Source organism: Apodemus sylvaticus, chromosome 10 (assembly GCF_947179515.1).
Source record: "Apodemus sylvaticus chromosome 10, mApoSyl1.1, whole genome shotgun sequence".
Classification (NCBI taxonomy): Eukaryota; Metazoa; Chordata; class Mammalia; order Rodentia; family Muridae; genus Apodemus; species Apodemus sylvaticus.
Genome location: NC_067481.1, coordinates 69,682,170 through 69,698,527, shown reverse-complemented (window position 1 = coordinate 69,698,527; position 16,358 = coordinate 69,682,170). Strand labels below are relative to the sequence as shown.

Sequence of the window (16,358 nt, the reverse complement as noted above, 5' to 3'; positions counted from 1 at the left end):
TGTGTGTGTGTGTGTGTGTGTAAATTGCCTGAAGATTGATAGTGCATGCATACCACATAAGTGAGTGCTACGACACAAGAGTACACATGTATACACATCCACACACACAAGAAATGGAGTTTAGTGATGGTCTTTTTAGGTGCAACTCTCAGGAACCGATTAATGATGTTTCAGCAGAGCAGGCTGTGAGTGTCTCTCAGGAGTGAGCCTGCTCCTCTTCCACCTCCTTATAAGGTAAAACACATAGACAGATACACACACACACCACACACACACACACACACACACACACGCACACGCACACGCACATGCACACGCACACGCACACACACACACGCACATGCACGCACAAGAAAGAAAGAAAAGAGAAAAAGAGGAAGAAAGGAAAATCACCAGCCACTTGTGCCCCACTGCGGGCAGGCAGCCCTCTGACCACTCACTGTTAGGATGTTGTACTCTCCAGCGGCAAAGGTGCTGCTAGAAGACACAACCCCTGTGCCAGGGTCGATTCTGAAGCTCTCCTCATCGCTCTCCTCAATGCTGTAGGTGATGCTGCCGTTGAGTCCTTCATCTGGATCTGAAGCCACCAGCCTGTACACAGGCTCCGGGGAGAGGGGGCTTAGTCTTTCCGAAAGGCGGACATTAAAGAGCTTGTGGGAGAATGCGGGTGCGTTGTCATTGACATCCAAGACGCACACCACCACCCTGGAGGTGGACCTTAGTAGGGGGTCCCCGTTGTCCTGCACAGTCACCTGTAGACAAAATAGTGTGTGAACTCCGGTGCTGCCGAGGTGAAGCCACAGTCCTACCGTGGCTCACACGCCATGTTTGAGCTGGTTGCTGTTACTGCCGTAATCTGACCTTGGAACAGCAAGAACAGAAGGGAAGCACAGAGAACCAGAAGTCACTGCCATGAAAACCTGGCCATCACATGGAAGATGCTGGGCTTCTTCCTGTGATTGCCAGAAGCCATGTTCTCCTCTTGGGTTAGAAGCATTGGTCCAGGAACAGGTGAAACCTGGCTCAGACCTGCTGCCCTATACCAGAAATAAACTCCAACTTCAGAATCATACGCTGCTGGCGCCATCTGACACAGCCACAGTGCTGAGGAAACGATATGAGAGGAGGCATTTCCACTCACAGTGCCTCAGAGGCTGAAGTGTGGCTCAGTGGCACAGCACTTGCCTAGCATGCATGAGGCCCTGGGTTTGAACCTCACTCTGCACATGAAAGTGGCCATTTAGAACTTCTAGAGCAGTGATTCTCAACCTTCCTAACGCTGTGACCCTTTAATACAGTTTCTCACGTTTTAAGGACCCCAACCATAAAATTATTTTGTTGCTACTTCTTAACTGTAACTTTCCAATTATTATGAATGTTGATGTAAATATCTGTGTTTTCCAATGGTCTTAGGTGACCCGTGAGGGGGTTGTAACCCACAGGTTGAGAACCAGTGTCCTAGACTTTAAAGATTACTGAACTGGGAACTTGGTTTTTAGTGACAAATACTTTTTCTTCCATCCATCCTTCCTTCCTTCCTTCCTTCCTTCCTTCCTTCCTTCCTTCCTTCCTTCCTTCCTTCCTCCCTCCCTCCCTCCCTCCCTCCCTCCTTCCATTTCTCTCTCTCTCTCTCTCTCTCTCTCTCTCTCTCTCTCTCTCTCTCTCTAAGCATGTCAACCCAGGAGCCTCACACCTGCTGTTCTGTGCTCTACAAGTGAGCCGCACCCTCATTTTTCTCTATTTTTTTAATCTTGAGACAAAGGTCTCTCACTAAGTTTGTAGACTGCCCCAAATTCCCTCTGTAGCCCAGACTGGTTTTGAACTTGTGATTCTCCTCCTAAATAATTGGGATCAGAGGTGTGGCACCCAAATATTTCAAAGGGAAGGAGAATTTCAGAGCCTGTAGCATCGTAAAGCAGAATGACCTCCAATCTCCTAAGGAATATGTATCCTACCCTCTGGGTGCCCTTAAGGCCAGAAGAGATGTCTGGTGGGGTATGGGCTGCTCAGGAGAGAAACAGCTAGGTTTGTAACCTCTACTAATTTACTCCCCTCTAGAGCACCGTGGGACCCTAGTAATAGGGTAGTCTTGGGAAACACCTTAGGAAGAACACAGATCTAGAAGACAAAGAAATTTTATTCTGACCCTGCATCAAATCGTATAAAGGAACATTAAGTCACACACACACACACACACACACACACACACACACACACACACTACCAGCATTTCCTTGAGGCATTACTAGTTAATCCAGGCTTCTTGCCCTGTCTGGATAAGGTTTCAGAATCCTTTCCCCCTCAGTAAGAAGAGCTAGTGAAGACCCACAGATTTTTACCACCAACCACAGAAACCAAATGAAATAGGTTTTCCTGTCCCGCCACAGCCTCCCACCCTAACCCCATCCACAGCACTGGAGCCATACAGCTGACTGCCTAGAGTCCAGCTTCCTTCGGGGTTTTTCAAAGGCAGTGCCCCCCTCCCCACCACTCACCTCCAGGACATACTCATCTTTGTTCTCTCGGTCCAGCTGCTTGGCAGTGGACAGGAGACCTGGAAAGGGATGGAGAGAGAGAGGTGAACAAGAGGCTCCCAGGGCCTTGTTACTGGGGCAGGTTCAGAATTACACGTGACAAAACAGGCCTGTCTTTTGACTTTTAGAGCTCTGGAGAAAGGGAAGGGACACTGAGGAGGTGGGAGACATGGACAGAAAATGGACCAACTGAAGTCCCCAAGTAAGTTCACTTTCACCATGAGGCGTGAGTGATGGCCCCAAACCTCTGCATCCCACACGGCATCAGCAGCGTGCCCAGCCAGGTGCCAGCTTCAGCCTTGTGAGGCTGAGATTCCAGGGATCCAACCACCATGCTCAGCATTATTTTGTCTCTGTCTTTGGACTCATTCTCCCCACCTCCTCCCTGACCCCTTCAGGGTCCATGCTCCTGAAACTGCTGCTCTGTGACCTCCTGAGTTGCTACTCCCTTGACTACCCTCAAGTCTCTCATTGACTTTGGTGTCTGGATTCCCAAGGAATGAGTGTGAAGGTGAGATATGGCTGAGTTCCTGCAAAGGGCCGGCGAACCCCCGCATAAGGATGGGAAGCATCCACTGAGCTTGTGTGGTAGAAGACCCTTCCTCTCCCAGCCCAAGGTGACACTCTGCTGATTTAACTATTATCCCTTTTCTCCTCTGAACTAAGTTTTCCCATCGCCTCACTTCAGGGACACTCTTTCCTCCCCTCTGCCCCCAGATAGGTTATCAACAGCTGTTAAGTCACCTTTGAGGAATGTCTGCTCCTTCACTCCTTGATCCACCAAAGTCTAGGGCTCTCCCCCAATGTCTCCTCCATCCATCAGAATCACAGAGCCAATGTTGCTGACCCCTTATGTGCCAGGCTTTCTTCTAAGTCCTTTCTATAGCAAGAGCACTCCATACTAATTTATTCAGGACCCATAGCTATCTAGGAAGCAGTTTGGATGGTTGTATTTTACTCGTGGAAACTTAAGTACAAACCAGTGCTTAGTGTGGATATTCCTTTCAAAAGTTCGTATATTGCAACTGTTATCTCCAGATTATTGTCCATTTACTTAGGCTTTTGGAGACAAGACTCTCTACATATGTAACCCAAGCTGCCCTGGTACTAACTCACTCCCTCTGTAGCTGAATCTGCCCTTGCACACTGATCTTCCTGCCTGAGATTATAGGCATGTGACACCATACCCAGGTCTATCCATATCTGAATAGGATTTGTAAATGGGCTCTCAGGAGGTAATTAGGGATGGGAAGTCATGAGAGTAGAGTCCCCATGAGTGTATTAATGGCTTTATAGCAAGAGAAGACCTAACACACTTTCTCTACTTTGCTATAATATCCTGCAGCAAGGTGCCCCCACAAGATGCCAGCACCATGCTCTTGGATGTCTCAGCCCCCAGAACCACACACCAAATAATCCTGGGTTCCCTATCAATTACCCAGCCTAAGGTACTCAATTAGAGCAACATGCAACGGACTAAAAGAGGGGCCCAGAAACTTTCCCAAGGCTCTACCAGTTAAAAATGGTGGAAATGGGCTATCTCCAGACCATGGTTTCTATCCACAATGAGAGCCTCATCTTCCTCCCACTTGAAGGTTCTCAGGCCACCCTCCCTGTCCTTGTCCCCTCCTAGGCTGCTGCTTATCACCTCCCCTGCCTCCTTGGTCCTCTGCAGCCTGGCCACACCCAGCAGCTTTTCCCTCTCCTCAGCAGCCACAGCACCTACCTACTGCTTGTACCTTGCTCTTTTCTGCTGTTCCTCCAGTATCTATCCCCAAACACTCATGCTCCTGAGAGCAGGAACCAGATCTTCTTTCTCTTTACATCGCTCGACAGCACAAGGTTTTAAGGCCTCTCGGGGGAGACCTCTTTAAGCATTTGCTGGGTACATGAATGGATCATCCACAAGGACCCATTCATCCAATTTAACAATCGCTTAGTGAACTTGTACTGCACTCTGCGGCACTGCCAGATACTGAAGATGCTCTGGCAGGCAAAAGCAGTTAGCTTTCCTTTTTTAGGGACCTATGGAAGGCCAGTGGAGATGTAATAGTGGATCAATTACTTAAAGGAGTCCAGTGGGCTGAGTGGTACGGTAGCGGTACGGTAGTGATACCAGCACGTATTTTATGGTATTAGGAACTCTCTGGCTGGTCTCTATGGGAGACCAGATGCCACACAGACAAAAAGAGAGTGGAAGTCTGATATGGAACCAGCCAAGCTTTTAATTACAGAACTAGGGAGGCAGAGGCAAGCAGTTCCCTATGAGTTCAAGGTCAGCCTGTTCTACTTAGCAAGTTCTAGGCCAGCCAGGACTGCATAGTAAGAGAACAGGGAGAGACTCCTGTAGTGTGTGGCAAAACCCATGTTAATAGCTTCTGTGGTCTGAAGCAGCTGTGAACAAAAATTCCTGAAGAAACAATATCTAGATGCAAATAACAACAACAACAACAACAACATCTCCTGGAAGGAATGTGTGTCTGCAGAGACTGGCTCACTAGTTGGAATTTCAGTTCTGTGAAGAGACTAATTTTGTAGGTTCAGAGGCTAATCACTTTATCCTGGGCTAATTTAGCCTTCTGGACCAGCCATTCCCTGGCCCACTCTGTATCTGAACTAATACCTCATGGTAATAAATAAAAACGCCTTAGAAGCTGTTAACTTAGCAGAACACTTGCTTCTGCCAATCCAAGAGCTAAGAATGTCATCAGATAGCATCTTGGGTCTATAAAAAAGCTTCCCCATTTTAATGGATCTGCCTCTCTGGTGTCCCCGCCAATATATTTTAAAGCTGCCCAGATTTATGGCTTTCTTTGTTCTGTAAAACTATAAAACCCTGTGAAACTGCACCCACATTTGAACCTGGAATTTGATCGGGGTAACCTAAATCTGTGTTCCCGGGCTACAGTCACACACAATGTCTACAGAGTAAACTATCTCTTATTCCCTTTAAGATGAGAACTGTGGTTTTGATGTTGACACAGTCCTGTGGCTGGAGCCAAAAGAGGTCTGGTGAGAGGGATACAGCAAAGCCAGAGAGGTCAGGGGGCCCATTTAGGCACCAGCTTGTGGGATACAGGGGACTCTGGCTTTACCTGGAGGACACAGAGAAACCTGCTAGGCTTCTGTAGTGGGGATGTGGAATGGTAAGATGGCTTCTGTGAGGAAGGTGGGTTGGGGGCTGGTGGTGGATGCGATTCTCATGTTAAAAGTAAGACTTGTTAAAAGTAAGCTAGTCATGATTTCTTCTGCCTGGCTGCAGGAAAGCTGGAAGGAGCTTGCCTGCAAGGGCATCGGGACAGGCCTGCTGCCAGAGGACTGTTGACAGTAAATAGAAGAGGGATTGGGAGAAGCTGAGGCGTTAATGCCTTAGGTGAGGGATCCATCTTCTCACTCTTCTGGAAAGAGGAGTGGGGCACCGGGATGTGGGTATGGTACCTTAGGGACCTGGGGTGAGCCTGGGGAGAGAACCTGCTTGGACCTGTTTTCTAAAAGAAAATCTCCCTCAGCTCAGAGAGAAGAGGATGTGTCTATGGCCTGAGGTCAAAGGTTGACAGAAAAGGTTCTCACCAAAGTCTTCAGTGTCAAAGACACTTGCACTTCTTACCTACCCTTTGCCCAACTTCTCCCCAGGGGCTCCTGGGAAAGCCCACAAGCACCCTCTCTTCCCCCTCTACAGTCTGTCCTTCTACAGCAAGAGTGAATTGTGGGATACAGAGAAGATTGAGTCACATGGAAATGTCAACCTTCCTGACAGGAGTCCTGTAGCCTCTCTCAGACTCCAGTTGGAACAAGAGTGACATGTGCCACAGCCGGATGAGGCAGGCTGGGACAACAGGGGCGGGGGAGAGGACATTTTGGGACCAAAAAAATGTACATGGGATCTGCCCAGTGAGCTGCTGTCAGTCTCCAGTATACTGTGGCCCTCAGAGAATGTGGAGGAAGTGTGGTCAGAGCATGCTGTTTCTGAAGAACCTCTGGAGATCTGGAATGTTCTGTGGAATTTGTCAGTGTGGACTATAAGTTTTCAAATTTGTGCTTAAAGATTCTGAGTGGAATCAGATATCTTTGGGGGGGGGGGTTCTCTGTGCTCACTGCTCCAATAGGGTGACACCCCCATTCCTCTGAACCTTCTCACCACCCTTGGCCTGTGAGAAGACTGATATGATGTGGGGAGGGGGGACCACAACCATTACTGTTTCATGGGGAGGTTTCAGACTTGTCTGCAACAGGACTGTCCTGGTTAGCTTTGCTTGTTGACTTGACATAGCCTAGAGTCATCTGAAAGAAAAGCCTCATTGAGGAATTGCCTAGATCAAATTGGACTGTAGCCATGTCTGCAAAGGACTGGCTTGACAGTTAATGGACGCAGGGTGGCTCAGCTCACTGTGGGCAGCACCATTTTCTGGGCAGGTGGTCCCAGGCTGCATAAGAAAGCTAGGTAAGCATGAGCCCATGAGCAAGCCAGAGAGCCAGTCTGTAGGTGGTGTTCCTCCATGGTTCCTGCCTTGAGTTTCTACCCTGATTTCCCTCAGTGATGGAATGTGACCTGGAAGTCTATGGCAATACAGTATATTTACTGACTAAACCTTTTTCTCCCCTAAGTTGCTCCTGATCAGACTGCTTTACCAGAGCAACAGAGATAAAATAGAACAAAGGCCAATGATGGTTCTGGCCATGGCTGTGACTAGGGAGAAGGGTCAGTTTGAGAACATCCAAAGGCCTGAACTAATTTCAGCTTGACCCCTAGGACAAGATTTTAACAGATTCTCCTTCTGTGGACATGGGCATGGGTGAAATGAATCTCATCTTTAGCACCCATCAGATTGATATGCTCGTGTTGTTAAAACATACATTTCTGGAGTCTGCCCTCTGAATATGGATTGGGCAGATCTAGTGAGGGGCCTGAGAATTGGAATTCCCAACCTGTCTGTAGGTGGCCCTAATGCCACCTCAGAGACACTCCAAGAACCGGCTTATAGATCTATATATCCCTGTCCCTCTAACTTTCCAGGCCTCACCTGTAAATGGATGAATGATGAAATGTCCCATGTGGTTCCCACCGGTGAGGTTGAAGGTCAGCTTCCCTTGAGAGCTGGAGTCTGGGTCCCAGGCCTCCAGCTGAAGCACAGAGGTACCCAAGGGGGCATCTTCCTGGACAGAGGGGTAGAACACAGGTCTAGACATGGAGGGAATGTTGTCATTGATGTCTGTAACCTCAATGTAGACTTCAGTGAAAGCAGAGAGGGGGACGGAGCCTCTGTCCACCGCTAACACAGTCAACCAGTAGTAGGGTGCGAATTCTCGGTCCAGAGGTGCCAGAGTCTCGAGCATTCCTGGGGACAGCAAGTGACCAAACTCAATATACTGAGATCTCAGAGAGGCTTTAGAAACCACCCTACCCGGGGCTAGGGAGATGGCTCAGGGAAGTGTCTGCTGTACAAGGACCTGAGTTCAGATCTCCAGCCCCTACATAAAAACCGGGTATGGTGCCATGTACCCATGATTCTCAGTACTAGGGAGGAGGGGTGGCAGAGACAGAAGAGACTGCGGGGCCTGTTGGCTGCCACTCTAGCTGCAGCAGTGAGCTCTGGGCTCTGTAATGACTGTCTCAAACAATAAAGTGGAGATCTATAGAGGATGAAGCCTAATTTATCAACCTCTGGCCTTGATGTGCCTGCCCACATGTCTGTGGATACACTCAGACAAGAATGTCCAGCACGCACACACATGAATGCACATATAGATATACAGACAGACAGATGCACACACACACACACACACACACACACACACACACACACGAATAAAAAGAAAAATCTCATCCAACGTCTACTGATCTGTATGTGGAAAGAATGTTGAGAGTAAGTTCAGGGAAAGAGGGTAGAACTGTCAGTATGAGATGGAAGATGCTAAGGTGGATGTCCATTTAGTAGAACCTCTCAGTCTTTCTCTGCTAAAACTGGCCCTCACTTCTGACATACAGACATATGCAAGGCTTCCAGAAGATAGTAGCAATTGATCAGATTCCACCAACTCCTTAAAGCCAAGTTCCAGCTAGTCACTTCACGTTCTGTGAGATGTCCTGTAGCTGGCCTTGACCTGATTCCATCAGTCCTTAACTCCTGATAGATTTTCAAATTACTGCTTAGGGGTTTGAGGAATACATTTCTGCTCCCTACTTTGTCACTTCATGGTCCTAGGGGCTTAGCTCCATTTTTTGGTCCATTTACTTTACACACTGCCTATAAGGCCAGCTATGGTCTAGATCATGAGGCTCTAACAGTGCCACAAGAAGCCCATCCATGACTTAAGTTCTCACTGGTCACTCTCAGCTGATGGGCTCTGCATGAGGGGGCAGGGTCTAGATTCACAATCAGAGCACAACAGGCCAGAAGTAACAAATGGGGAAACTGAGGCCCAGAGAGGAAGCATAAATTTGGTCAAGATTATATGGGAAGAGGAAGACCTGGGGCTAAGCGTGGTGCATGCCTTTCATCTCAGCACACAGGAGGCAAAGGCAGGGGAATCTCTGTGAGACTGAGGCCAAGTTGGTCTGCAGAGTGAGTTCCAGGCCAGCCAGGGCTACACAGAGAAACCTTGAAGAGAGTAGAAGGAGAAGGGTGAGGGGAGGAGGAGAAGCAGGAGGAGCAGGAGGAGCAGGAGGAGCAGGAAGAAATAGAGATTAAGAGAGCTGGGTCTAGAGTCTACTAAACAGAACACTCTACCCACCACACTACTCTGCCCTTCACCCTGGAAACAAACTACAACTTCAGATCTTAAGATATTATTGCAGAGACACAGCGATAAAACAATATGGTATTGGCACAAAAACAGACATATAGAGCAAAGAAACAAAAACCAGAGACCCAAACATGAGTACATGTAACCACTTATTTAATATTTCACGAAAATGCAAATAACATATGCTAGAGAAAAGAAACCATCCTCAACAAATGGCCCTGGGAAAACTGGGTGTCCACATGCATTAGAATGAAATCATTCTACTACATTGCCCAAAAACTAATTCCAAACTAACCAAGGACTTAAATTGAAAGCTGAAACACAGAAACTATCAGAAGAAAGTGCAGGCAGTGCCTGTGTGATAAAGTAGAAGAAAGGATTTCTTGCATCGAACTTCACTTCCTATGAATTATGGCCAACAACTGACAAATGGGACTTCATAAAACTGCAAAGCTTTTGCACAGCCACAGAACCTACCAACCGGCTCGTGAGAATGAGAGGGAATCTTTACCAGCTATACATCTGAAAGAGGATTAATATCCAGGCTATCTAAAGAACTCAAAACAACCCTTTCAAAAATAGGCCTGGAATCTGAGCAGGGAGTTTTCAAAAGAAGAGAAAAAATTACTAAGAAACATCTCAAAATTTTTTTTCATCATCTCCAGAAATTAGGGATATGCACAACACAACTTTTGTGTTTTCATCTAACACCAGACAGAATGGCAAAGATCAGCGAAGAGCTGACAGCGACTGTTGGAGGGGATGTGGGAAAAGAGAGCCGCCGTTCACTGTTAGCAGGAGTGTAAACTGGTGCAGCCACTATGGAAATCAGTGGAGAGAATTCTCAAAAAGCTCAAGTCAATCCACCCTTTGATTCTGGTGGATGACACGGCATATGCCCAAAGGACACCACATCCTACTCAGATGCTTGCTCCGCCATGCTCATTGCTGCTCTATGCACAATAGCCAGGAAATAGAAACAACCTAAATGTCCTACAACTGATGAGGGTATGGCGAAAACGTACTTCATATATGCAATGGAATACTATTCATCTCTAAAGAAAAATGAAATCATGAGCTTTGCAGGTAAATGGATGGAACTAGGAAAAACCATATTGATTGACGGAACCGAGACCCAGAAAGACAAATGTTGCACAGTCTCTCTTTTTGAAGGCTATGAGCTCCAAACCTTCATTGGTGAGTACATAGCCCATAGTAACCACAGAGACCAGGAAAGTGAAACTGCATCGTTGCCAGGAGGTGGGGCTTGGGGAGCAATAGAGTATGGAAGAGCAGTGTACACAGGATCTGATACCAGAAATGGGAGAGGAGAGCTTCTTTGAGGGTGGAGAGACTAAGTATAGAAGAAGGTGGGAGGAAAGCAATGAGGAAGAGCAGGGTACAGATATCTACTGAAATGGAAAAGAGGAGGGCCTGTCAGGGAAAGAGGATGGAGATTAAACCAGAATGAAGGGAAGTGGGGAAAATAACAAATAAGTATGTCTGAAAAAGCTACAAGAAATTACACCATTAACTGTTTACCGAAAAACAAAAATCCCAAACACCTATAATACATATAGTTTGATGTATAAATATCCATGTATAGTTTTAATGAACCTTTATCATCTGGACTGACTGGGCTTCCTCCAAGAGCCAAAGACCAACTAAACCAAAACCCCAACACCAGACATGAGAAGCCTTCTTTTGAATTGCTGGCCAGGGCTGTTCAAGAGACTCTCAAAACATAGAGTCTATTCCTTGTGCTTGTGCACAATCGGTGAAAGTTAAGTCCTTATTCCTGAAGACACCATGTTCTTCTAAAACAGGGCCCAGAGAGTCCTTTGTTGAAACTGACCTGAGAGCCTCCTCCTTGAGGGCTAGTTTTCATGGTACCAGAAAGTACCCTGCAAGCTTCCAAAGGAAGGAGGCACCCAACAGTCCTACCCAGCTGTGATGCTGTGAACCACATCAACAAACATCATGGCACAATAGCCCTGGTCATGGCAAGTATACATCGATGGTAACTAAAAGCTCACTAATTGGACTTAAGACCTGCTCAGCAAGAGGAAGGCCATGATTGATACTGGAAACCTCACTAACTACTCAGTGCTAATGATGAAATCATAGATACTGGAGAAGAATCTACAACTACTAATTTACTAAACCAGCATAATCCCCAACAACAATCTATGCATTTGTCCTTTTTCCCACGGATATGTCTTCTTCCCTCATCAAAGAAGTGTCCTTTTGCAACAGACAGAGACCATTACAGAAAACCACAACCAATCAAGATGCAGAGTTGTGGAGCCCAGTCACAGCGGCTCCATCTACAAGACACTCCTGTGCCTAAGGCTCATGGAACTTTGTAGAAGATTGAGTGGAAAGACTGCAAGAGGCAGAAAGACAGGGAGTTTGCTCTGAGATCGTGTTTCTTAGTAATACCAGAAGCTACACCCATAGAGTCTCACCAACATGTCTGCCCAAATGTAAGCTGGACAAGGATACCAAAGAACATATATACCAAACTGGATGGAGAGAAGCCACAAGACGTCTACACATAGAACTATAGGCAACTAAGGAGGCCTGGGAGTGGGACAGGTGGCCTTCCCCAGGGAAAAGCAGACCAACTGATTGTCCAGTGCCAAATGGTTATCCCTTAAAACATACACATACATACAAGTAGCATTATATAGGTAGAAAGGTTATATTTAGGAATATACATGTATGTACATATATATGTATATATACATATATACATATACATATATTGCATATATATATGTGCAATAGCAATTAGTAAAGAAACAAAAAGAGGCCACAATTTTAAGGAGAGCAAGGAGGCATATGTGAGAGAGTTTTGAGGGAAGAGAGGAAAGGAGAAATGTAATTAAATTATAGTCTCAAAGATAAAAAGGGGAAGCTAGAGAGAGGGCCCTGCAGTTAAGAGCACAGGCTGCTCTTCCAGAGGGCCTGAGTACAATTCCCAGAAACCACATGGTGGCTCACAACCATCTGTAATGAGATCCAATACCCTCTTTGGGTGTATCTGAAGACAGCTACAGTGCATTCACATAAATGAAATAAATAAATCTTAAAAAAAAAAAAAAAAAAAAAAGGCTGGGCAGTAGTGGCGCACGCCTGTAATCCCAGCACTCTTGAAGGCAGAGGCAGGTGGATTTCTGAGTTCGAGGCCAGCCTGGTCTACAGAGTGAGTTCCAGGACAGCCAGGGCTATACAGAGAAACCCTGTCTCAAAAAAAAAAAAAAAAAAAAAAAACCCCTCCCCCGCAAAAAATATTTTAAAACAAAGAAAAAGTATATAGATATCATGCATCATTTTCATAAATGGGATATATATGTTTATTATACACATATAGTATGCATTTTACACATGCATGAATATATGTGTGAAACTGTACAAAAACCTGCCAATAAAAATCCTCATAAAAACAAATTTAAAATACAAGGAGCAGAATCTCTATTTGTCCCTGTGTTCCTTCCATCCCACTGTTCTCCAGGCCCTGGCTCTCCATGTACCTCACCCCAGTACCTGTGTCTTGGTTGATGCTGAAGGCTTCCAGGCCAGTGCCAGCACGTAGGAAGTACTGTAGCTCTCCATCCAAGCCACTGTCGTCATCCTGAGCTGTGACTACCATCACCTGGGTCCCCGCAGGGCTGTTTTCCTGCACCTGGCCCTGGTATACAAAGGACGAAAAGTGGGGAGAGTGGAGATTCTCATTTACATCCATGACTAACACTTCTGCATGGCAGAGGGTCCTGCGGGCGAGAGGCCTCCCACTGTCACTGGCCCAAAAGCTTAGGTTGAAACCAGCCCGCCTCTCAAAGTCCAACTCTTTTTCTAGACTCAAAGCACCAGTCATCGGATCCACCCGGAAGGTTCCATGGACATCATCCACCAGGATATATTTCACTTCACCTGCAGGGCCCAGGTCAGGGTCAGAGGCATCTAGGAATGTCAAGACTGTCCCAAGGGGCATGTCCTCTGGCACCTTCAGGCTACTGTGCTCTATGATGCATTGGGGAGGGTTGTCATTGATATCCTTTAGTGTGATTATCAAGTCAGTGACAGAGAAGAGCTGGTGGCCCTTCATGGGCTGGTCCCTGGCCTCTGCCTTGAGTATGTACTGAGGCTCTGATTCCCTGTCAAGGTGTCCTGTTACAACCAACTCTCCAGTGAGTGGGTGGAGAGAGAACTTCTCTGTGGGGGTTAGTAGGGTGTAGCGAACCCTCCCGTTGTCCTCTGAGTCGGCATCCCTTGTCTTCAGCTCTGCAATTGTGGTTCCAACTTCTGTGTCCTCAGAAATGGTGAGTTGGTATCCACCTGGAGGAAACCTGGGTGGGTTATCATTCCAGTCTTTCACAGTCACTGTCAACAACTTCCAGGAGGACTTTGGAGGAGTGCCCAGGTCATGCACGGTCACATTGAGGACATAGAAGCTGGTGGTCTCATAGTCCAAGGCTGCTGCCACTGTGAGCAGCCCTGTCTCTAGCTCAATGTCAAAACAACCTTCCTCATTGCCATCTGCAATCACATAAACCAGTCTGCCGTGAAAGCCAGGGTCTGGATCAGTGGCTGCCAGGCGGGCCAAGGGGGTGTTGATGGGAACCTGCTCCAGAATGTCAATGGATTGGGGGAAGTGATCCTCAAACTGGGGTGCATGATGGTTGATCTGATAGTTGCCAAGGGAGGTGAATTCCTCTTCACCCAACTCTTGACTTTGAAGCCCAGCAGATTGGAGGATGGTCTTTGTGATTTGAGTCAGCACTCCTGTTTTATCACACTGTACAGGGACCTCAGAGTGAGGGTCCTTCACCACAGTGACCTTCAGAGTTGTGGGGGAGGCATAGTTCTTGCCATCAGAGGCTGTAATCTTCAGAGAATAGACGGTGGGCCGAACAGCCGTGAGATTCATAAAAGAGCGTTTGAGAGATATCACTCCCGAGAAATGGTTGAGATGGAAATAGTCTTGCTCGTTGCCAGACACAATTTCGTATTTTAGGTTCTGAAGTTCGTCCATGTCTATTGCAGACACAGCCATTATCGATTTCCCGACCGGCGCGTCTTGACGGAGGGACACGGTACAGTTGACCTCTTCAAACATAGGCTGGTTGTCATTCAAGTTCTTGAGCCTCAGAGAAACAGACACCTCCTTCTCCTGGCGAAAAGGGGACCCCCAGTCTGATGCTCGGACCCGAAAGGTATAAATTCTTTTCATGAGTTCATAGTCCATGGGTTTGGTGGTGAAGATGACCCCCAGGTATGGCTCAATAGAGAATGGCACAGCTTTGGGGCCAGCGATGGAATAGGTGATGTGTCCATTGTCCCCATGATCCTGGTCTGTGGCTGTCACAGTCAAAACACTGGTGCCAGGAGGGATGTTCTCATCCAAGGTACCTTCGTAGGAAGATCTGTTAAAGACTGGGGCATGGTTGTTACAGTCCACGATATCAATGATCACGGTGGTGGTGGCCTGGCCCAGGGAAGTTTTGACGTGGAGCTGGTACTGGTTTCGCTCGTGGAAGTCCAGAAGCTTCACGGTGGTGATCAGGCCTGTGCGAGCATTCAACTTGAACACTGCACTCCCGGAGGATGGCTTTAGAGCATAACGCAAAGTGGGGAGGGGCGTGGTGACCTTCACTAATGCCACACGACTTCCAGGAGGAGAGAATTCACTGAGCTTTACTCTGTAAACAGCTTTCTCGAATCTGAGGTTGGCCAGCTTGTATGGTGGGAGGTGGAAAGCCCTGATGATGGGGTGGGATGGATATCTGCTCCGACTGTGGGTCTGGAGGCTGATGTTAAAGCCATGAAGGTGTTCTGCCCAGTTAATGTCCCTGACTGCCACCAAATTGAACTCATTGCCTCGGGCATAGGACTTGAGAACTTTGAAGTACTTTCCAGGGTCACCACCTACCACCTCCAGAGAATCTACTTCAGCTCCTGGGCCATCTGTATCCACTGTGACAATGGCATAGATGTCACCTTCGTCACCCTCTGGTGGATTCAGGACCACCAAGGTGATAGCTGGGGGTTTCCTGTGCACAGGCTCCACATGAATTACCAAGGAAGCCAAGTTGCCAAACCCATTGCCCTCTGAGATTTTCCTCATGCGGTCCACAGCCAGCACCTGGAGCTCATACTTTCCTCGCCACGTGACATTCAGCTTCCCAGCGACAGTGACCACCCCACTGGTGGGGTGGATGGCAAACACCTCTGACCTGGCATTAAAGGCATAATAGAACTCAGCATTCTGGCCCAGATCAGCATCTGTGGCAGTCACTTTGCAGATGGGGCTCTTGAGGGGCCTGTCCTCGGAGATGGTAAATCTGTAGGAAGGTGGGGAAAAGAGGGGCTTCAGGTCGTTCTGGTCCAGGATGTGGACCACCACTTGGGTCAGTGCTTCAAACTCCAGAGTCTTGTCTGAGGCTTGCACAATGAGCGTGTAGCTGTCTCGTACCTCCCTGTTGAGAAGCGCCGTGTTGCTGCTCTTGGTCCTTATTCTCAGAAAGCAGAAGTTGCCCACCACATGTTCCTCCGTCTTAAATACTCCAGCTGCATCTCCAGAGATGATCCGGTACTTCACCACCCAATGGGGCTCCGCCAGATACATGCCCATCTTCACTGGGCTCTCCACATAGGTCTTGGGAGCAGAGTTTTCATAAATGGTGGCATTATACAAGGAGTGCGTGAAGCGCCAGGTCAAGGGGGTGGTGGTTTCTTCTAGGGACTTCTCACAGGCTGCACGGTGGAGCAATACCATGGCTAGACCCAGCAGGACAAGCGTCATGGTGAAAGGCTCCTGAATAAGAAGAAGGAAAGGACTCAAGTCAGAGAGGAGACAGCTCCCACCCCCACGGTTCTTTCTCTTTTGAAAGCATATATTAGTTGTACTTAATAACTGGTTTACGACATTTTCATACATGAATATAATGTGTGTGATCATCTTTACCCTTGTTACCCTCTTTTATTCTTCCTGGCATTCTTCCAGATCCAGATCCCTCTTCCTCAATAGCGCAAGGGAGGATGCAGAGTAAAAACCTTAACTGTGCTCCCCATCCA

At 47.5% G+C, this 16,358-nt stretch overlaps 1 protein-coding gene across 1 annotated transcript in view; it reads right to left on the bottom strand.

Annotated features, from left to right (window-relative positions):
* Nucleotides 1–16,086, bottom strand: part of Fat2 (FAT atypical cadherin 2) — a 62,252-nt gene extending 46,166 nt beyond the window's left edge. Inside the window, exons 1-4 of the mRNA XM_052195732.1 lie at nucleotides 12,828–16,086; nucleotides 7,556–7,870; nucleotides 2,496–2,554; nucleotides 441–752 (exon numbers count right to left, since the gene is read on the bottom strand). Of these exons, the coding sequence (XP_052051692.1) occupies nucleotides 441–752; nucleotides 2,496–2,554; nucleotides 7,556–7,870; nucleotides 12,828–16,086 (3,945 nt within the window). The remainder of the gene's footprint in view (nucleotides 1–440; nucleotides 753–2,495; nucleotides 2,555–7,555; nucleotides 7,871–12,827) is intronic.
* Nucleotides 16,087–16,358: the final 272 nt, after the last annotated feature.